The sequence below is a fragment of the Hypanus sabinus genome, chromosome 4 (genome assembly GCF_030144855.1).
Source record: "Hypanus sabinus isolate sHypSab1 chromosome 4, sHypSab1.hap1, whole genome shotgun sequence".
NCBI lineage: Eukaryota > Metazoa > Chordata > Chondrichthyes > Myliobatiformes > Dasyatidae > Hypanus > Hypanus sabinus.
This window is the reverse complement of record NC_082709.1, coordinates 142,850,268-142,873,503: the sequence shown is the minus strand read 5'-3', so window position 1 is coordinate 142,873,503 and position 23,236 is coordinate 142,850,268. Positions and strand designations below refer to the sequence as shown.

The 23,236-nt window shown below is 40.8% G+C and overlaps 1 protein-coding gene across 2 annotated transcripts in view; it reads left to right on the top strand.

Moving 5' to 3' along the window:
- The window catches only part of srpx (sushi-repeat containing protein X-linked), an 81,375-nt gene that overhangs the window by 38,150 nt on the left and 19,989 nt on the right, over nucleotides 1–23,236 (top strand). For both annotated transcript variants that reach the window (XM_059968238.1, XM_059968239.1), the window contains 4 exons: nucleotides 842–1,018; nucleotides 5,591–5,717; nucleotides 14,296–14,417; nucleotides 17,738–17,917. In XM_059968238.1, coding sequence (XP_059824221.1) covers nucleotides 842–1,018; nucleotides 5,591–5,717; nucleotides 14,296–14,417; nucleotides 17,738–17,917 — 606 coding nt within the window. The remainder of the gene's footprint in view (nucleotides 1–841; nucleotides 1,019–5,590; nucleotides 5,718–14,295; nucleotides 14,418–17,737; nucleotides 17,918–23,236) is intronic.

Genomic DNA, 23,236 nt, shown 5'->3' with positions numbered 1-23,236 from the left:
TGGACAGGATGTTTCCTATAGTGGGAAAGTCTAGGTCCAGAAGAGGACACAGCCTCAGAATGCAAGGATGTCCATTTGGAACACAGATGAGGAGGAAATTCTTTATCCAGAGGGTGGTGAAAATGTGAAATTCATTACCACAGATGCCTGTGGAGGCTAAGTCATTGGGTATATTTAAAACAGGGGTTGCTAGGTTCTTGATTAGTACCAGCGTCAAAGGTTATGGGGAGAAGGCAGGAGAATGGGTTTGAGAGGGATGATAAATCAACCGTGATGGATTGGCAGAGCAGACTCAATGGGTCAAATGACCTAATTCTGCCCTTTTGTCTTACGGGGTTAAGGACTTGGCTCATCCAGGCAAATAGAGAGTACTGTGTAGATTTATAGATTGAATAATGTAGTCATAGACTTGTATTCCAGCAGCAAATTATATCATTAAAATATTATCTTCATAAAATTACATAATATGGGAAAAGATCATTGGACTCACTGGCCATTAAGTATACTTGTTGGTCTCCCCACATTCCTTCCAACTCTCCTTGGATACTACCATTAGTTTACACACCAGTGGCACTTTACCGTGGTAGTTTAATGTTCTAACATCTCTGGGATGTGGGAGGCAACTGAAGCACAGTGGGAATCCCGTGTGACAGCAAGGAGAATGTGCAGACTCCATACAGATAACACTGGAGGTCAGGATTGAAAACTGGTTGCTGGACTTGAGGCTGCAGGTCAGGAGGTAGGGCCAATAGTGTCACTCTCCTGAGGGGAACGTGGAAAGAAAGGTATTGCTTCAAACGATTGCATTGTTACATTTAATGTATTTATTTTTCTATTCCAGAAATACGATGTCCCAAGCTTTCATTGCCAGTTCACGGGGCTGCCAAGTGCTCAGATGGAGCCTATTTTAAATCAAGGTGTGAGTTTTATTGTACACCTGGATATCAAGTTAAGGGACCGAAAGATGTGATTTGCATGCACAATAAAGTGTGGAGTGGAAAGGAGCCAACTTGTCTTGGTGAGTTGTATTTATAGAAACTATTTTAAAACAATGCCATCAAAGGTATAGCCAGCATAAAGGTGGGAAGTATTGGAAATATGAATCTTTTAGGTGTAATTTGTAATTTTACATTGCAAATCTGACTTATTTGTTGTCAGCCCATCCATAAACACTCTGTCATGTTGTTTATCAATTAAGATTCCTAATGCAGTTCCTTCAACAGTTCCCTGTTGTGTTCTGTTGAATGTATTAAATTATTAATTTGTTCTCTTCTGATATGTTCTTCTAGCTATCAGAATCAGGTTTTATAAGAGTCATGGCATAGGTCATGAAATTTGTTGTTTTGTGGCAGTAGTGTATTAAAATACATAATAAAAATTATAAATTACAATGAGAAGAATATAATTTCAAAATAGAAAACTAAATATGCCGTGCAAAAAGAGAGGGGAAAAAAATCACTGGGCTAGTGTTCATTGAATGTACAATGAACCCATGGATGTACCAGAAATCTGATGGCGGAGGGGTAGAAGCTGTTTCTGAAATGATGAGTGTGTGCCTTCAAGCTCCTGTACCTCCTACTTGATGGTAGCAACGAGACATCCTGGGTGCTGAAGGTCCTTAATGATGGATGCTACCTTTTGAAGGTGTCCTGAATGCTGGGGAGACTAGTGTCCATGATGCAGCTTTCTGCAGCTTTTCCTGATCCTGTGCAGTGACCCCTCCACACCAGACAGTGATGCAACCAATTAGAATGCTCTCCACGGTACATCTGTCGAAACTTCTGTGTCTTTGGTGATATACTTAACCAATTCTTCTCAAACTACTCATGAAATATAGCTGCTGTTTTGTCTTCTTTGTAATTGTATGTTGATGTTGACATCCAGGAACTTGAAACTACTCACCCTTTTTACTTCTGGTCCCTCGATGAGGACTGGTGTGCGTTTCCTTGATTTCCCCTTCCTGAAGTCCACAATCAATTCCTTGGTCTTACTGTCTTTGTGCAAGGTTTTTGCAACACAACTCAACCAGCTGATCTGTCTCACTCCTGTATGCCTCCTTGTCACCATCTGAAATTCTACCAACAGTAATTGTGTCTTTGGCAAATTCAAACATAGCGTTTGAGCTGTGCCTAGCCACAAAGTCATGGGTGTAGAGAGAGTAGAGTAGTGGGCAAAGCATTCGTCCTTAAGGTGTACCAATGTTGATTGTCAGTGAGGAGGAGCTGTTAAATATGCAATCCTGGGATACATTTTCTTGTGGGCAATCATAGTAAATTCAAGAAACACAATAGAATCAGTGAAAGACCATGCCCAACAGGACAGACAACTGATTTGCAAAAAAAAACTGCAAATACTAAAAGAAAGAGAACAAAATAAATAATAATAATAAAAAATAAATAAGCAATAAATACCAAGAGCATGAGATGAAGAGTCATTGATAGGGAGTCCATAGGTTGTGGGAACAGTGATGGGGCAAGTGAAGTTGAGTGAAGTTATCCCCTCTGGTTCAAGAGCCTGATGGTTGACGGGTAATAACTGTTCCTGAACCTGGTGATGCAGTTTGGACAACTGATGACTCATTCATTCGTGGAATGAAAGGAGTGTGTGAGAGTTGTGAAAACGCAGGCAATTTAGAGGCTTGTAGTTGTGGAAGTGATGAGAGATAAGAGAGAGGTTATGAAAGGAACTGAAGTTTTTAAATTAAAGAAGAGATGTGGAGCTACTGTAGCTCATAGAACAAGATGGTAAATGAATGGGAGTTCAGACATGGGCAGCGGTGTTTCATGTGAGTTTTGGTATTTAGAGAATTTGTGGGTGATATGGTGAACATTAGGTTGGTCATGTTTGGTAGCAATGAGAACATAATCATAGATTTCAGTGGTCGATTGGTCGAAGTAGGTCTTTAGCAGAATTTAAATAAAAGGATTAGCAGAATTGAAGCTTAATTCTGGGTCAGCTAGGATATCAAGGTCATCAATGATTGGCTTTGCTACCAATGTTTTGATATTAGTTGTGTTCTTATAGTTTAAAAAGTAAATCCTGAGTTAGTATCGAATAATCCTCATAATCTGTAACTGTTTGAAAATTTTAGCTATTATTAATCCACAATTCATAGAATAATTTGTACAGATATCACCCAGAAGAGGAGACACTGCAGGAGCTTAAAGATTGTGAGGCCTGTTTGCTCAGTCACATGGAACCAATTGTGTCTCCTTCATAATAAACCAAAAATTGGAAAAGATGGCTGTGTCTTTTTCAGAATAGGAATCATATCACTTGCAACTACAACAGTGGCCAAATATAACGAGAAAAGTCTGCCACATGGTGGTGGTATAGATACAGCTTCTCTGTGGCTTTTCTGGTTGACTTATTTAAAATCATCAATTTATATTCAAGAGAAGATACTGTGTTTATTGTTGCCATTGATTTGAAAATGATAAATAATTTGGTGCCAGTAGAACTGTGAGTGGAAGATGACAAATAATAACAAAAAGATCTGTCATGAACTGAACATTTTTTATTTATTCATGGCATAGAGAGGTGATCGACAAGGCTGGCATTTATTGACTGGTCCTAATTGCCCCATGAATCTTGCCAGAACATGTCAGGGCTCAGTTAAGAGTCAACTGTGTGACTGCAAACCCTTCCTTCCTAGAAAGCTATTAATGATGAGTTTTTGTGACAATCTAGATTTTGATTTTAATTTAATTTAAATTATAAGACCATAAAATATAGGAGCCATTTGGCCCTTTGAGTTTGCTCTGCCATTTCATCATGGCTGATCCAATTTTCTACTCAGCCTTAAATATACATAAAGACTTCGCCTCCACAGTTGTCTGTGCCAAAACAAATTCCACAGATTCACCACTCTGGCTAAAGAAATTCTTCCTCATCTCCTTTCTAAAAAGACACCCCTCTATTCTGAGGCTGTGTCCTCTGGCCTTAGACTCTTCCACCGTAGGAAACATCCTCTCAATATTCACTCTATCAGGGCCTTTTATCATTATGCAGCTACCTTGATGAGGGTCAACATATAGCTCTTGATCAACGTTCCAAGCTTCCAGTTAGCTAGAAATGTTCTTAAACACTTATCAAATACCAGATTGTAGGATGACATGCCCAGCCTTCCTATTATAAACAAGACACGGTAGATGCTGGTGAATCAGGCAGATCTATGGAGGGAAATAGTCAAGAATTTGTGTTGAGATACTTAATTGTCAGTTTTTTTTAAATTCCAAAATTACATTTTGTTCTGGCGTGAATGTGTTGTCTAATCTTCTTGAATAGAACTACTGCTTATTAAGTTCAAAGTACATTGATTATCTCAGTATGTATATGGTATACAGCCTTGAGATTTGTCTCCTAATAGGCAGCTACGGAACAAAGAAACACAGAAGAACCTATTTAAAAAAAAAAAGACCGCTGAACACCCAATGTGCACAGGAAAAAAATCAGTGAGATTAAAGCAACATAGCAGAAGATTGCTTCTTAGACTGTTAGGTTACTAATTATGTGGTCTTTGTCAGTTAGTCTTTTATCAATTATGGTATTGTCTGAAACTATATGTTAACTATAACTATATGTAACTATGTGCTTTTGTGTAGGTCTTGTAGCTTTAGTTTTGTCTGATGGGTTTGTAGTTCCTTTCTGGGGGACGTGCTAAGACAGTAGCGCGATATCGATACGCAGCTGCCTCTCTGGACTCTGGATTGGGGATTACCAAACGTTAAGTGGTATTTCTTGTGTGGTCTGTTTTGTGCTTTTTCGTGATATCATTCTGGAGAACGTTGTCTCATTTTTAACTGCATTGTATTTGTGGTTTATAAATGACAATAAACTGAATCTGAATGATGAGCAATTTTTGTTCCTTGATATTCAGATACATTTCATGTAATCCTTTGTGTCTTGAAGAATCAGTTGCACTGTTAGCAGACACAATTTAAGGCTTGATTTAAATAAATATTAAAATCTGTCAAAAGGTGTAAGGGATGAAAAATGAAGTGTTATTTTAATATTAGCAAACCATAAAATCCTGTATTTAAACACTGGTTTAAAGTTATCATTATAATCAGCTGTGCAAATTTTAAAATATTTTAAGGAGTTTTATACTTTGAAACCTTTTACCTAGAGTTTGCAATTAAACTTGTTAACTATCAACAATGTAAATTGAAGTAACCTGGTGTGTAATTTGGAGCAGAACTTGCCAGTGATGGTGTCCCCATGGTTCTGTTGCTCATTTCATGTTACATGCTTTGAACTTGCAAGGTGCTGTTGCAGTCCTTGCCTTTCCTACCTGTGGAAGTGGACAAGTTTTTCACTGTATCTCAATACCCGAGACAATAATAAACCAATCTAATAATTTACCTTGATTTGTCTTGTGAAATACAAAGCCAGCTGAAAAGTGACCTGATTACTTCAGATCTTTTTCAGTGATGGTTTAAATGATGGAAGACATGTAAGCAGTATCAAGTCTTTAAACGGTGCAATCTGATAGGATAGAAGCATCTACCTCAATTGTACACTTCAGCATCTCTAGTTTGAGAGTAAATGATGGTACAGGAAATACTAAAAACAAGTTTTTGCTTTTCAGATGTTGACCCTCCAAAAATAAAGTGCCCCAGTTATAAACAGAAGATGGCAGAGCCTGAAAAGCTGACTGTCCGGGTGAACTGGGACACACCTGAAGGAAAAGATGCAGCAGATGGCATCTTGACAGAGTAATTGCTATTTATGAAGTAAGGGGAAGGGAAATAACCAAGATTCATTGTTGGGTAGCCTACTAACATTCTGTAGAAAATGAAGATTAATATTTATATCAGGGCCATTAAGGCTGATTTCAAAAATAATTCATTCGCAACATCGTTTGTGGTTAGTGTTTTCAAATTGTGGAAATGATTTCTAACTTCAAAATTTGTAGCCTGCATCAAGAAGTATTTGAGGAATATTAGCAGTTTCTGGTCAAGTATTATAGTCCATGTTGCGGCAAAGCACTTGTGCAAAGTCAATAATATTATTGAGTCAGTGTTGAGTTTATTGTCAGATGCACAAGAATGTGCAAGCACAAAGTGAAGAAAAACTTAACCTGCAGCAGCATCTCAGGCACATAGCTTCAGATAAGCAGCACTCACAAGGAAAACATAAATTATTTATACACATTGCTTACAAGAAAACACTATTGGAACAAATGAGAAGTTGATTTTAGTGCCACGTTGTCATTGTGTTGATTGATGATTAGGGTTTTAACCTTTGGTTCAAAAACTGGATGGTTGAAGGGAAGTGACTGTTTTTGAACCTGGTTGTGTGGGACTTGAGGCTTCTGTACCTCTTGCCTGGTGGTAGTGATGAAAACGTGGCATGACCTGGATGGTTGGGGTCCTTAAAGATATATGTTGCATTCTTGAGGCAGGACCTCTGTAGCTACTACCAGTAGCAGTAAGGGATGTGTCCCCCAGCTATGTTGGAGTACTTAACCATGTCTTCAACCTGAGCCTGAGTCTCCAGAGGGTTCCTGTGCTGTGGAAGACGTCCTGCCTGGTCCCTGTACCGAAGACACCACATCCCAGTGGCTACAATGACTACATACCAGTGGCATTGATCTTCCACATCATGAGGACCCTGGAGAGACTTGGTCTAGAGTGGCTCCGGCCTATGGTTAGGCCACACTTAGACCACCTCCAGTTCGCCTACCAGCCCCACTAGGAGTTGAGGATGCCATTGTCTACCTGCTGAACCGTGTCTACGCCCACCTGGACAAGCCGACGAGCACGGTGAGGGTCATGTTTTTTGACTTCTGCAGAGTGTTCAACACCATCCGCCCTGCTGTGCTGGGTGAGAAGCTGACAGTGATGCAGGTGGATGTTTCCCTGGTGTCATGGGTTATTGATTACCTGACTGGCAGACCACAGTATGTGTGCTTGCAACACTGTGTGTCAGACAGAGTGGTCAGCAGCACTGGGGCACCGCAGGGAACTGTCCTGTCTCCCTTTCTCTTTACCAAATACACCTCGGACTTCAACTATTGCACAGAGTCTTGCCATCTTCAGAAATTCTCTGATGACTCTGCCATAGTTGGATGCATCAGCAAGGGAGATGAGGCGGAGTACAGGGCTACGGTGGGAAACTTTGTCACATGGTGTGAGCAGAATCATCTGCAGCTTAATGTGAGAAAGACTAAGGAGCTGGTGGTGGACCTGAGGAGGGCTAAGGCACCGGTGACTCCTGTTTCCATCCAAGGGGTCAATGTGGACATGGTGGAGGATTACAAATACCTGGGGATACAAATGGACAATAAACTGGACTGGTCAAAGAACACAGAGGCTGTCTATAAGAAGGGTCAGAGCCGTCTCTACTTCCTGAGGAGACTGAGCTCCTTTAACATCTGCCGGACGATACTGAGATGTTCTACGAGGCTGTGGTGGCCAGTGCTATCATGTTTGCTGTTGTGTGCTGGGGCAGCAGGCTGAGGGGAGCAGACACCAACAGAATCAACAAACTCATTCGTAAGGCCAATGGTGTTGTGGGGGTGGAACTGGTCTCTATGATGGTGGTGTCTGAAAAGAGGATGCTGTCCAAGCTGCATGCCATCTTGGACAATGTCTCCCATCCACTTCATAATGTACTGGTTAGGCACAGGAGTACATTCAGCCAGAGACTCATTCCACCGAGATGCAACACTGAGCGTCATAGGAAGTCATTCCTGCCTGTGGCCATCAAACTTTACAACTCCTCCCTCGGAGTGTCAGACACCCTGAGCCAATAGGCTGGTCCTGGACTTATTTCCACTTGACATAATTTACTTATTATTATTTAATTATTTATGGTTTTATATTGCTATATTTCTTCACTATTCGGTTGGTGTGACTGTAACAAAACCCAATTTCTCTCGGGATCAATAAAGTATGTCTGTCTGTCTGTCCGTGATATATTGAGCCGAGTCTGCTACTCTCAGCAGGTTCTTAACTTCAAAGTTCAAAGTGAATGGATTATCAAGGTACACATTTGTCATCAGATACAATCCGGAGATTCATTTTCTTGCTTGTTTACTCAGTAAGTCCAGGAATGATAATAGAATCAATGTAGGGCCGTACCCAACCAGACATTCAACCAGTGTGCAAAAGAAAACAAATTGTGCAAATTCAAAAGAAAAAAGAAATAATAATAAATAAGCAATAAATATCAAAAACATAAGGCAAAGAATCCTTGAAAGTGAGTCTATAGGTTGTGGGGGCATTTCAATGGTGGGGCAAGTGAAGTTGAGTGAAGCTATCTCCTTTTGTTCAAGACCCTGGTCGTTGAGGGGTAATAACTGTTCCTAAACCTGGTGATGTGAGCTCTGAAGTTCCTGTACCTTCTTGCTGATGGTTGCAATGAGAAGAGAGCATGATCTGCGTGGAGGGGATCCTTGATGATGGGTTCTGTTTTCCTGTGACAGTGCTCTTTGTAGATGTGCTCAATGGTGGGGAGGGCTTAACCTGTGCTGGACTAGGCTATATCCACTACTTGTCAGATTTTCTGTTCAGAGCCACTGGTGTTTCCATACTAGGCAGTGATGCAGCCAGTCAGTATACTGTCCACCACACTTCTATAGAAGGTTGTCAAAGTTTAAGATGTCACAGTGAATCTTCATAAGCGTCTAAGGAAGTAAAGGTGTTGCTGTGCTTTCTTTGCATTTTGCAGGTTTGTAAATTATTTTGTAATTGGTACATTTGAACTTGCCATACCAGACCATGATGCTCCCAGTCAGGATACATTCAGCAGTACATCTGTAGAAGTTAGTCAGAGGGTTCAATGGCAACATGAACCTTCTTAATCTCCTGGTAAAGAAAAGATACTTGTGTGCTTTCCTTCTGATTACATCTGTGCGCTCAGATCAGCACAGGTAATCCGATATGATAATCCCCAGGAATTTAAAGCCGCTGACTCTCTCCACTGCCGATTTCCACCTATGTAGGCTGGCACGTGTGTGATGGATATTTACTGTTCAGGGCTGGGGGTGTGGGGGAAGGGGTGCATTTTTGCCCAGATCAGCTTTCTAACACAGAAGCTGACACTTCCAGGGGTCAAAGAGTTGTTTTTGAGTAAGGTAAATGACCAACCAATATTCTTTACTCAGCTTCTTGTCATAAACAGGAGCTAGTCTTCAGTTCTTAATGTAAAGTGCAAGCAATAATTAGTCTGATATAAAAGGACAGCTTTTCAAACAAAGCATTCTCTATAGAGCACTGGCTACTGGCCCACAGCACAAGGCTGGCTGTTCATGAGATGCAGTGTAAGACAATGGGCATGTTGAATTGGGGCCGCATCAAACTGAACAACACTGGCTAAGTTATTAATTTCAAGGATGCTTGTAGACCAGAATATACTGTGATTTGCCATATCGAATAGGTAATCTATCAATAGCTGGGAGATTTCAGTACTCAGAGAGTCAGCCTTAGCAGCAATAATTTGAGTGGCTGGGATCTCTGTCTCCAGAAGCTTTTAGACCACCTGTGTGAAGTCACCAAATAGCAAAAAGTAAAGGTGTAAATGTAAGAGAGCAGTCAGGCTTGCTAGGAAAGGGCAAGGAATGACAAGAAGCATGACAGAAAGACTGGGTGACTAGAATCCATTCCTCTGCCTTCAATTTCTGCAATAGATGACTCGTTCATTTGCAACTCTTTTGGTATGTCTTTTTAGTTTTTACAAACTGTACCTGTCTTTTGGAAATTCTTTTAGAAATCACTGATAAGATAGCAAACCTTTGAGCTTTAAATATGTTTTAAGAATTTTTTTGTCTGAATTTAAAAGTGTATCAGAAAAAATAAATGAATTGTGTTTAAACTACTTTGGTAACTGGAAGTATCTCCTCCTTGTATGCAGGGTGGGGGGGGGGGGACTCACCACTCCATTAGTGGGTATTACCAGTGTTACATACCCCGTATCTAGGTCACTTACCAGCAAAGATAGAGAGGTCCGTTGAAGTCTGATGGTACTATTTTTAAAAGTCTTTATTTATAAAGGGGCACAAAAATAAGATTAATACACACAGTCAGATAATATACTACGCAGTCGTCACTACGCAATCTAAAAGCGCGGGTATAATAATAACCATCAATAAGAAACAGCTCGATTGTTTGTCTAGGGGATAATATATTGTCCGATGGAAATATAAAAGTCAGTTCCTGTAGGCTTCAGCCTTTGGGGACTGCTGGGTTTTCACTTGTTGGAGAGAGAGAGATTTGTGAGAAAAGAAACTTGTCCGGGTCTCTTATGAAGCAAATCCGTTGAATCGGGGAAGTTGGTTCCCCGTTGTTAGTTCAAGAACATCGGTTCTGTGGTACCGGCCACCGGCTCCCAAGCAAAAGGGGAACTGAACGCACTTGGCTTCCTTCCAGTGGCTTCCCGCTACTACTAGATCGTTAGCATTTCTTCTGGTGTGTCTGAAGGGGTTATTCCCCCAGACCCTCTTTTATACTTCCTCACGGGGTCTCAGATGTCAATCAGGTTGGGATGATGCAATCACTCTCTCTCAACCAGCCCACTTTGCCCGAGGGCTTGCACGTAGCATAGTCCCCAATCCACAAACGTGGTCTCCAGGAGACAATGGTCAATGTCGCGTTAATTTGCATCACCGGGGAACGAGGCATCCTGCACGTCTCTCTCCCATTTCCTGGGTCCACTGACCCCCCCACTAGTGCTCTTGCGATTCTCACAAAGGAGGGGGCTGCGGACATAACACCAGCTAAACGTGTTGTGGGGATAAACAGGGAAGTGATCTAACCTTTGAAGATTAGGTGGCTACAGTATAACCCCCCCTTTAGTGAGGGTACTCATAGCTATCTATATCAGATATCGGAGAGGGCTCAAGATCTTTTTTTCGTTTAGATCTTTGCAAACAGCAAGCTCAATACCATTGCACGTTTTCCCTCCTTCCCCTCCCTGAGGTTAGGCAACAGCTCTTTTCAGTTCTGCTGTCGTGGAGTGAGAGGTTGTTGATGCAGCATCATTCAATCAGGTGTGCTCTCTCACTCTGACCCGTTGCTACTTGTGATGCCTCCAACAACAGTAGTGTTGTCAGTGAATTTGAAGGTAGTATTGGACACATCACTCCGTCACGGATGTTTGGTGAGCAAAACAGAGCTAAGGACGTGGACTCAAGTTGCACTTGTCTTCATGATCAGCAAGGAGGGGCTGTTGTTACCAATCCTCACTGATTGATATCTGCCGATGAGGAAGCTGAACTTTTGGGGCATTAAACAAATTGGAGCAGGTCCAGATCACCTCTGAGGCAGGAGTTGATTCATGCCAAATCCAACCTCTTGAAGCTGTCAGTGTAAATGCCAGCGGATGGTAATGATTGAAGCAGGTCACCATATTATTCTTGGGCACCGGTACAATAGATACTTCTTTGAAGCAGGTGGGATCCTCAGAGCAGAGGGGTGAGTGGTTAAGTACGACCTTGGCACAGACATTTAGTACTTGACCGGGTGTACCATCTGGAGCAGATGCCTTTGGTGGCATCTAATCCATTACAAACTTGGCTATGTTTTCCTTAGTAATGAATACAAGTATTAAGAAGGCAGTTGACAGGAGGTATCAGTTTTGTTCTTTAAACTTTTATCAGTAGATTTATTTTGCCATCCTTTTTCTTTCTTTCTTTCTTTCTCTGCAGTGGATTTCATCCTCTGTTCATGCTAAATTTCATCTTTTATAACCTTATGAATTTCTTAATTGCATAGTATAAACTTTTCACTTATTGGAAAAGGATCTAGTGCTTTCCTGGCATATTTGACAAGTCAAGTGGTATTTATACCCCCCTCCCTCTGTAGGTCATCCCTCCTGATTGGTTAGTCCAGCTCCCAGTGGAAACCAATCAGGATGGATGGACTACGGCGGTGTAAATACCAATGGACTAGACATGTCCAGGTAGCATTGCTGATGAAGATGGCAGAGTTTGTCATCGAATGTCGGTTATAATCAATACCTGTGCCCGGCTGGAAGCCAGAGAAGAGTTTATTTTTCATTTATTGCCCAATTAAATTCACAAAGCTGTGTAGTGCAAGAATCGATGTAATAGTTGCTATGTTACCAGAAATTAGAAAGAGGAAAAAATATCAAACTGTTAAAACCAGTTCAGCAGGGTTTGGGTTGTGGGACTGAAAGGCTTATCTTCTAAAAGAAAGTAAGTGATGGTTGAGGGGTAAAAAAAACCACCCTTGTGTAACCAGAATGGTAAACAGAGAGTGGTTTTATTATATTCAATTTACAGCCGTTCACCTCAAAATTGACTCTGCTTAATATGTTTCCTCTCATCTCAGTTACTCTTACCACTCTGCCTTCACACCCCAATATTTATTTTATTCTTGTGTATCTTTCAACCAACCCCCAAAATGTATCATGCAACCACTTCATATACATAAGAACATAAGAGATAGGAGCAGGAGTAGGCCAATCGGCCCCTCAAGCCTGCTCCACCATTCAACAAGATCATTGCTGATCCAATCTTAACTCTAGTTATCAACGAATCCCACAAGGCACCAGTGCCAACCAACAGGGCACCATGCCGCCCATTTTATTTTATTATTCATCTCGCCCAAACCCATGTGATCAGCCGGGGAAAAAAAAAACGATTTGCCAATTGAGGAGAAAAAATCTGGAAAATTCCTCTCCGACCCATCCAGGCTATTGAAAACTGGCCCAGGAGATCACATGGCTGATCTAAACCTAGCCTCATGTCCACTTACCTGCTCGCTCACTGTATCCCCTAATGCCATTTTTATATGGCAGATAGTTTGATGTTCTTGACTCCTGCAGCTCATTTTGTTAGTAGTTATCTAATATTTATGACCCTATTTTCTTGGCTCTTTCCCTCAAACTGTGTCATGATGGATGAAATTATACGATGCTGACATGAAAAGTGTAAATGGAATAATTGGGATGGGTAGGAAGAAACCTTGGATGATGGGAAGCAGAGTGGGGAGAGGGGTAATGGGGTAACAAAAATTATATTGGGTGGTTGGGATGAAGTGGACTCTTAAAAAGAAATAAATTGGGAAAGTGAGGAGACGTCTGTTTCAGTGATAAGAAATGGGAAATGGTCATTGAAGTACCCTGACTGTCAAGATAAAGAATCAAAAGCTGAGGAATGGGTTTTGATGGACAGATGAAGTTATTTATGGATAGAGAATGGTTAGTCTAACATTTGAGGAAGAACCAAAGGTGATGAATTGAACTATAAAGGAAAGATTTGGCTGTGCTGAAAAGGATACCATTGGGACTGGAAATCAATTCATTCAAATGCTGGAAGGATTAATGGTCTACAAATGAAGCTAGAGATTGGGGCCAGTGGAACATGAGAACCCTGCATTCCAGCAAAGATCCTCAAGTGTCTTGGATTTCTTTTTTTAGTGCTTCCACCTTCTTTTGTTGAAATCTAGTCATCTCAACATATTTTTCTGAGGAAAACCTCTATCTGAGGATATACTTTTTATGATTGAAAATGCAGGAAATTCTGCCGGACAAATTTCAGTTTGGAAGTAGAGTAACTGAGGCAGAGTTGTGCTGAGTTTGTGGACTCTGCCACTGCTTTATTCTTTGCTGTCTATGGAGAAGTAGTTCCTGAAGCTTGCCTTTCTGTAGATGTACAGGATTTGCAATGTATTTTACATAATATAGCCAATCAAATGCCTACTTATTGCACATCTTAAGTAATGAAACTTGGATTGAGCCTGTGATGAAGGAATGTGTAACTTAAACATTCACTCCATCATGAACACAGTGCAACTGTAGTGAGTGCTATCTGCAAGTTTGCACTGTATTTATGCTACATTCATGTAGCTTTGAAGCCTTGGCCTTTACACTGGGCCAAAAGCTCCTGCTATCTCTGTAGATGAGAACAGGGATTGCAGGATGGGGAAGTGAAACAGATTGTAGTAGGGGAAAGGATTACTGTAGTACAGTTAAGTCTCAATTAACCAAATCCACATACTATGATAACAAGCTTACTTTGAACTGTGAAAGAGCAGTTTGAGTGTTACTGCAATCCCACAGTGTCCCAGATTCTGTACTGCAGATTGGAGTGATGGTTTTAATTTTTTCACTGCTGACCTTGAAGTAACAGATTTTTTCTACAATGAAGTTGAAAATGTACATTGCATTTTTGCCTATACACATTGATGATCAGTCATTATCTTACTGAATGGTGGAGTAGGCTGAACAGGCTAGACGGCCTACTCCTGCTCCTATTTCTGATGCTCTCATGCTCAATTGAATTTAATGAAACAAAGTTGACAATTAACATTTTTAAAAATGTTTCAGTGTTATATTGAAAGGCCGCCCACCTCGCTCAGAATTCCCTGAAGGTGAACACAAAATTCAGTATGTTGTTTTCGACAGAGCTGGCAACAAGGCTTCATGCAGATTCACGATTAAAGTGGAAGGTAAGTCTTTTTAATAATTACGCGTTCAAGCGGTTGAAATAAATTCAAATGTAAAACAACTATTTAGTATAATTTTCAGTCTTTTCCCTCTGTTCGCTGTTGCCTCTTGAGTTGACAGTTGATACCTTGCATCAAATTAGGCATTTTAAAATGTCAGACCTTCAGCTGACATGGGCTTTTTGGCCCACTGATTTCACTCTCAATTTATTCCCCCATATTCTCATCAACATTCCCTCAAACGAAACCAGTTCCCTACACACGAGAGGCAGTTGGTTAATTAACTCACCAACAAGCATGTCTGGAACCAGAGCACCCGGAGAAGACCCATCTGGTCACAGGAGAACATGCAGTTTCATGGAGACATCAGCAGAGGTCAGGATTGAAGCTGATCTGCGGAATTGGGATTTTGCAGCACCAACTGTTGCGTCACTGTGCCATTCCAACACATATAGCTAGCTTATGAACCAGACTCTGCTATCCTCAATTTCTGTTTCAATATCATAAACATCCATTTCCATAACATTGCTGCTGAGCCTTTGGTCCCTATGGCCTCCCGTCTGGAATTTCTTTAGTCAGAACCTGTCTGCTGCACAGTGACTACCTCCTTCAAGGTGCTTTCTTAAATCTACCTTGTAGACAAAGCCTTTCATAACCTCCCCTTGAACGTTTCTTGGTATCTCGTGATGACCCATTATGCCCCAGAATTTGCAGTCACTATCTGGCCACCCGAGCAGGATCCTGTTCCTTAATGGAGGTGCCTTTGATATTATGTCATTGTGTAAGAAGAAGAGGAGTGTGGACTGAAGTGTGATAGGGTGGGGCAAAATACACTCAGAGTGTAAGAAGGAGAAAAAACTTTAGGTTAAACCGGTTCTTTGGGCTTAGTTGCAGCTTGACACACTGAATCAGATGCCCTCAGATATTTAAAAAGTAATAAAATTGTTTAAAATGTTTTACAGATATAAATGATGAAAACATATTGAATGATTAAAGACTATTTAAAAATGGAACCAGGTACTGCTTGGTGGCTGTTATTGAGTTACTGCAGGGTGTTCACTCGAAGTGATAATGGTGACCACAGTGTTATATTACCGTGTTAAATTCCGAGGACTCCAGCATCAGAACGTATTTGCAAAAACAATGTAACCTCAGGATCTCCTTGTTCACATGGAAATCTTGCTGTTGTTCAGAGTTGGTGGGGAAACGTTAGCAGTTACGCAGGTAAATCCAGGCCAGTGCTTCAGTGACTTGCTCTGGGATGTTTTGTACCATTGAGGGTGCCAAATAAGTAACACTTCTTGTAATTCACAAAGGGAAAAATACAATTTGTATTTTGCTAAGAATTTAAACTGCCTACAAAAATCAATAACAGGGTGGTGGCCAGCACTGGAGAGAAAAAAAACGTATTTCTAGTGCGAGTGTGGACTTTCCTACTTGTGATCCCCTGTGGATGGTGAATTATCCCTGGATTTTTCTAAGCTCGTCTGAAATAAACTGCAGGAAAAAAAGCCAGAATAATTTACCCTTAAAACACTGCAGAAAGATCTAGCTTTTCTGTGATAGAACCATAGAACACGACAGCACAGAAACAGGCCTTTTGGCCCTTCTTGGCTGTGCCAAACCATTTTTCTGCCTAGTCCCACTGACCTGCACCTGGACCATATCCCTCTGTACACCTCTCATCCATGTACCTGTCCAAGTTTTTCTTAAATGTTAAAAGTGAGCCTGCATTTACAACTTCATCTGGCAGCTCATTCCACTCTCCTACCACTCTCTGTGTGAAGAAGCCCCTCCTAATGTTCCCTTTAAACTTTTCCCCCTTCACCCTTAACCCACGTCCTCTGGTTTTGTTTTCTCCCCTAGCCTCAGTGGAAAAAGCCTGCTTGCATTCACTCTATCTATACCCATCATAATTTTATATACTTCTATCAAGTCTCCCCTCATTCTTCTACGCTCCAGGGAATAATGTCCTAACCTATTCAACCTTTCTCTGTAACTCAGTTTCTCAAGTCCCGGCAACATCCTTGTAAACCTTCTCTTCACTCTTTCAACCTTATTAATATCCTTCCTGTAATTCGATGACCAAAACTGTACACAGTACTCTAAATTCGGCCTCACCAATTCCTTATACAACCTCACCATAACATTCCAACTCTTATACTCAATACTTTGATTTGTAAAGGCCAATATCTGTTAATTATCTGAAAACAGCTCCTGTTAGTCTGTGGTGTGTACTTGGAGTTCAGTGCCAAACAACCTAATGTTTAGGGAGCATATTTTCATTTTTGATTGGGCAGTTGTAATTTTAAATCACAACTCTAATGGTTAAATTAACTAAAAGAGTAATGATTTCTCTTGAATTAGGAAATAATAGGTAAGTGGGATTTACTTTTCCCTTTTTAATAAATGCAAGTTGTACAGTATATCAAGGACATCTAGCTATAAATTGAAATATAATTGTAACTTGGGTCTTCATAACAGAAGACCAGAATTATAATCTTGTTTGTATTAAAAGGAGTTTGATCAAAGACATAGTCCTAATGTTTTAAATACTGAAAGGTATGTGTGACAGAACCAGGGTAGCTAATAAGAAAATCTGAAAGATTTGAAAATTGTGGGCCTTCGACTAGATATCGACACATAAAATTACATGTATTTATGATGTATTTTACTGTCTGCTGGTAGAACCAGTCAACATTGGCCCGGTGAGACTGCACGTGACTCCTTTGTGGGGTGGGGTTGTGTTCTTAGAGAATGATCCGTACTGTGATTTTATGCAAATCAAAACCATGCAGTTTGTGCATACATTGAGAAAAGCAAATTGAAGAAATACATTCAGAGAGAGCAAATTTTATTCCATATTTCAACATTAGTGAAGGTTGTGATTTGTATATTCTACAAAAGTACTTTCCTGTTTACCCATATGGCTATAGCCATACGCAGAATATTTCCAATGTTCGCATTCTAACATTTGGTCAGATCTAAGTAACAGATATGAATGGAATTATAGAAAGACTTTGTAACATGATATTAATAAAGCAAGAGAAATATGTTTTGAAATTTTGCTGTAAATATCATCCATAAGTTGTTCACTAAAAAAAGAAGACATTGTGTAACACGAACTCAGTAGGCCAGGCAGCATCTATGGAGAGGAATAAACAGATGTCCTAATTCTTCATCAGGGCTAGCTGAGTTCTTCCATCGTTTTATGCACTTTGCTCAAGATTTCCAGCATCTGCAGAATTAAATGACTAAGCACATTGAGTGACAGTGCTTTTTATTTTTATGATAACTGAACTTCGAATTATTTTTATTGTCAGTTAGACGCTGTGGGAAGCTCATTCCACCAGAGAATGGCTACATGAAATGCACCAGTGATGGGGATAACTATGGAGCCATGTGTGAGTTTAATTGTGTGGGTGGCTTTGAACTGAGAGGAAGCAAAGCAAGTGTCTGTCAGTACAACCGCGCCTGGTCAGCATCTGCTCCCGTCTGTGCACGTAAGTGTATTTGAGAGATCTAACATTAAATTTCTTGTAGGAATCAAAATGTTGGTGCATGTGTTCATGTATAGGGTGCAGTGAACGAGCCACAGTCGATCGTGAAACAATCTTAAAGATGCAGTAACAACAGAATATGCTCTTAACACACTGCCGATCAGGCACTATTCATGGAGAGGGAGAACCAGACTTAACATTTCAGGTTCGTCAGGTCGAGTGGTCTTAGAATCACAGAACACCATAGCACAGAAACAGGGCCTTCAGCTTATTTAGTCCATGCCGAACTATTAATCTGCCTAGTCCCATTGACCTGTACCAGGACCATAGCCCTCCATACCCCTCCCATCCATGCACCTATCCCAACTTCTTTTAAATGTTGAAATCGACCACTCATTCTGCACTCTTGCTATCCTCTGAGTGAAGACGTTCCCTCATGTTCCCCTTAAATATTCCACCTTTCACTGTTAACCCATGACCTCTCACCTAAACTCAGGTGTGAAAAAGCCAACTTGCATTTACTCTATCTATACCCCTCATAATTTTGTATACCTTCATCAAATTTCCTTGCAATCCTCTGTCTTCTGGGGAATAAAGTCCTAACCTATTCAACATTTCCCTAAGTCCCAGCAACATCCTTGTAAATTTTCTCTGCACTCTTTCAATCTTATTTATATCTTTCCTGTAGGTAGGTGACAAAAACGGGACACACTACTCCAAATTAGGCCTCAACAAGGTCTTGTACAATTTTAACAGAACATCCCAGCTCCTGTATTCAATACATTGATTTATGAGGCCGCTATACCAAAAGCTTTTTTTTTACCTGCAGCAGTTACTTGAAAACAAACCAAAACTGCTGAGAGACTGAATGTGGGAATTGACACGGGGTGATGCACTTTCAAATAACTGAGTTCCAAGCAGAAAACATACATTTGATCACTTCTATAGACTTAGTAGATACAGAAACAAAAATTTCATGTAAGATCTCCCCCATCTGTTTTGGCTCTATGCATGGATTACCATCCTGATCTTCCAGAGGAGCAATTTTTCCTTCGCTATCCTTTTGCTCCTGATATATCTGTAGAAGTCCTTGGGATTCTCCTTCACCTTATTTGCTAGAGGAACCTCATTCTTGTATTTTTGCTGTCCTGATTTCCTTCATAAATGTTATCTTGCTTTTGTTATTCTCTTCAAGTACATCATTTGTTTGTACCTGCTATGCTCCTCCTTTGTCTAAACCAGAGCCTCAATATCTCTCAAACACCAAATTTCCTAAACCTGGTTTCTTTTCCTTTTATACTCACAGGAACGTCTAAATCCTCTCCACTCAAAATTTCGCTCTTGAAGGCCTCCCACTTATCAAGGACACCTTTTCTACAAAACAAACTGTTCCAGTCCACATTTGTCAGATGCTTTCTGATGCCAATCAAATTGGCCTTTCTCCAATTTAGAATTTCAACCTGATGACCATGCCTATCCTTTTCCATAGTTACCATGAAACTAATGGCATTATGATCACTAGGTGCAAAGTGTTCCCCTACGTAAACTTCTGCCACCTGCCCTGCCTCATACCCGAATAGGCGATCTAGTATTGTACTCCCTGTAGTTGGGACTTCTATGTACTGATTCTGGAAACTTTCCTGAGCACAGTTGACAACTCTTTCCCATCCAGTCCTTTCATAGTATAGGAGTCCCAGTCAATATGTGGAAAGTTAAAATCACCTATATCACAACCTTAGGCTTCTTGTGACAGTCTGTAATCTCTAGAAATGTGTCTCCTCCACAACAGATAATGGAGTGGATGTGGAGAAAGTTGGTTGTAGGAGGACTGCTGTATGGTCTAAAATATAATCCTATTAACATGGTCATACCTTTCTCATTCCTCATTTCTACCCATAAGGTCTCAGCAGATGAGCTCTCCAGTCTGTTACGACTTATCACTGCCAACACATTCTCCCTGGCTAGTAATGCTACCCCTTCCCCTTCAATTCCTTCCCGCTCTATCATGCCTAAAACAACGGAACCACAGAACATTGAGCTGCCAGTCCTGTCCTCCTGTAACCAACTCTCATTAGTAACTACAATGTCATAATTCCATGTGCTGATCCATGCCCTAAGATCATCCGCTTTTATTACAATACTTCTTGCATTGAAATATACACAGCTTGGAACATTAGTCCCACCATGCTCAATTATTTCAATTCTGATTTTTAGATAGGCTTTACAAAATCTTTCTCCACATCCACTCCATTATCTGTTCTGGTGCTCTGTTACTCCTCCTTCTGCAACTTTACTGTCCCCCTCCCACCCCGTGCAGCACAAGCAAACCATCTTGATAGGATATTTGACCCACCTTCCTGTTTAGGTGCAAATTGTCCCTTCTGTTCAGCTCCCACCTTTCCTAGAAGAGAGCCCAACGATCGAAAAATCACAAGCCTTCCCTCCTGCACCATCACTTTAGCCATCTGTTAAACTGTATGATCTTCCTGTTCCTGGCCTCATTATCACAGTCTGTTAGAAGCTACAGTTGGATGCACTTCTTGCAGGTGCAGTTGTCGGGGACACTGGAGGTCTCCCTGCCTTCCCACATCCCAGAAGAGGAGTATTCCACAATTCTGCTGGGCATTTCCACTGCTCTAAACATGCAATAAGAATAAATAATTAAAAAAGCTGCCTACGGCTCCCCCGCCAAAGCCTCTATGAGCTAAATCCTCAACTCCGCACTCCAACAGAGGCCCACCCACACAGTGGCCGTGCCTCTTAAACATAACCTTTTTTAAAAACTAGATCTTGCCAAGTGCCCTATTATGCACAATCCAATGACTCCTCAGGAACTGAGGCATGCAAAATAATGTGCCGACTGCCCTGGTTTGCTTCTTTTAAACTCTCTCTCGCTCCACAGTCCAATCTCTCCTCCGGAACTGTGGCCTGCAAAATGTGCCGGCTGCCCCTGCTCACTTCTTTTAAACTCACTCTCCCTTTGTGCAATCCACTGACGCCTCGGGAACGGAAGTCTATTAATAGTTGAGAAGAAGTAATAGTCTTCTCAGCAATTAGTTTAAAAGTTTGCCACTTTCTTGTTACTAGACAAGACATCTATAAACTGCGATTGATCTCTAGAGTGTAGTGTTACGAACCCCGTAACTGGGTATCTTACCAGCAAAGATAGGAGTAGCTGTTGGAGTCTGGTGATACTATTTTTAACAGTATTTATTAGTAAAAATACACAAAAATAATATCATTGCAAATATACAGATAATATACGTCATCAATACTAAACCTAAAAGTACGGGTTTAATAATAATCAATAAGAAATAAGCTCTATCGTTGTTTAGGGGATAATGAATTGTCCGATGGAAATATAAAGTTCAGTTCAGTTCATGCAGGCTGCGGTAGTTGTTGGTCGCTGTGTTGCAGTTCTTGGGGAGAGAGAGAGAGAGTGAGAATAACAGTTATTGACTTGCCGACTTTCCTTTACGATCTTGATCCGTCGATGCGTTGTTGTTGTGGCCATTCACTTATGACCCCTCCGTCCTTTAGCTAGACCGTTCTTCCGTGGTGGACTCGTCACCCAGGCAAGGGTGGACACACACACAAGCCCCCACTGGTCTTGTAGCGTCTCTCCTGGTGCGTCTGAGGGGTGTTCCCCAGACCTTACTTTTATCCCCACTCATGGGGTCTCAGGTGTAAATCAGGTTGGGATGATGCAACCCATCAACCAGCCCACTCTGGTTGCCCCCTGAGGGGTTTCAATGAATAGAACAGTACTCAATACACAGTCCTTCTCCAAAAGACTATAGCAGTAATCAGTGGTTCCATTCCGCTTTTGTTAGGAGGAGACATTCCACTTTTGTGTATCTCTGCATTGTCTCTCTCTCATTTCCTTGGTATCAGACCCGAAATAGTAGCTATTTTGCGATTCTCAAAAGGGGGGGGGGCGACTTTGCACCCTTCTGCCCATCAGAGTTGCTCCTCATTCGTAACAGTAGTTTAATTTAAAATTTAACTTTTCTATTAAACAATACTTCTGGCTTTGAAGGGCCCATTTGGCTCATGGAGTCCGTACGAGCTGTCAGCAATCCCATTAACCCTGTTGCTCCACTTGTAATCTATTCTCTCTCATCTGTCCATCAGCTACCCCTGGTTCACCTAGACTTGGGTTATTTGTCAAGAAGCAATTAGCCTACTAGACAGCATGTCTTAAAGTATAGAAGGAAATGGAAGCAGCTGAGGGAACCCCAGTCAAAATTAAAATATTCCTTTTGGCGCAATGACCTTCATAAATCTGAGCATTTTGCACAGGAGTTGGGATTTAATGTTGAAGACATGTAAGACTTGGGTGAGGTCAAATCTGGAGTATTTTTATACAGTTCTGGTCATCTACCTGCAGCAAGGATATCAGTAAGCCTGAAAGGGTGCAGAGAAAATTTGTAAGGACGTTGGCAAGACTTGTTGACCTGAGTTACAGGAAAAGATTGGATAGGTTAGGACTTTACTTCCTGGAGCATAGAAAAATGAGGTGGGGGGGAGGAATATTCTGAAGTATATAAAATTATGAGGGGTATAGATAGGGTAAATTCATAAAAGCTAATCTTCATGAGGTTGGTTGAGACTAGAACTAGAAGTCAGAGATTAAGAAATATAGAAACATAGAAAACCTACAGCACAATTCAGGCCCTTTGGTCCAAAAAGTTGTGCCGAACATTCACCTACCTCAGAAATTACTAGGCTTACCTATAGCCCTCTATTTTACTCAGCTTTATGTACCTATCTAAAAACCTCTTAAAAGACCCTATTGTATCCGCCTCCACCACTGTTGCTGGCAGCCCATTCCACGCACTCACCACTCTTTTTTTATTAGTTTTTTTATACATTTTCTACATCGCTACAGATAAAAAAAACCCCAGATCAAAATGAAGAACATTAATACAGTGCAAAAATAAACATACAATAATAATATAATACAAAAAAAGATAATTGAGAAAGCACCCAAATTGAAGACATGTAAAATTAGTATCCTCCCCAAGCCCCGCAACAAAAAAAGAACTCCAGACCAACCACAACACAATATGGAGAATATAAATCAGGACATTCAAACCCCCAAAACTGTAAATACACTTAGCAACAGAAGATATTAATGCCTACTACCAAAAAAAAAGGAGCTGAAAGCAAGGGACCGAAAAAAAACCTTAGTTAAGAAGAAGGTTATGAAAGTACTCAATAAAAGGTCCCCAGACCTTATGGAGCTTTATATCCGAATTAAGAACTGAGTAATGAATTTTTTCAAAGTCTAAGCAGGACATAATATTGTTAAGCCATTGA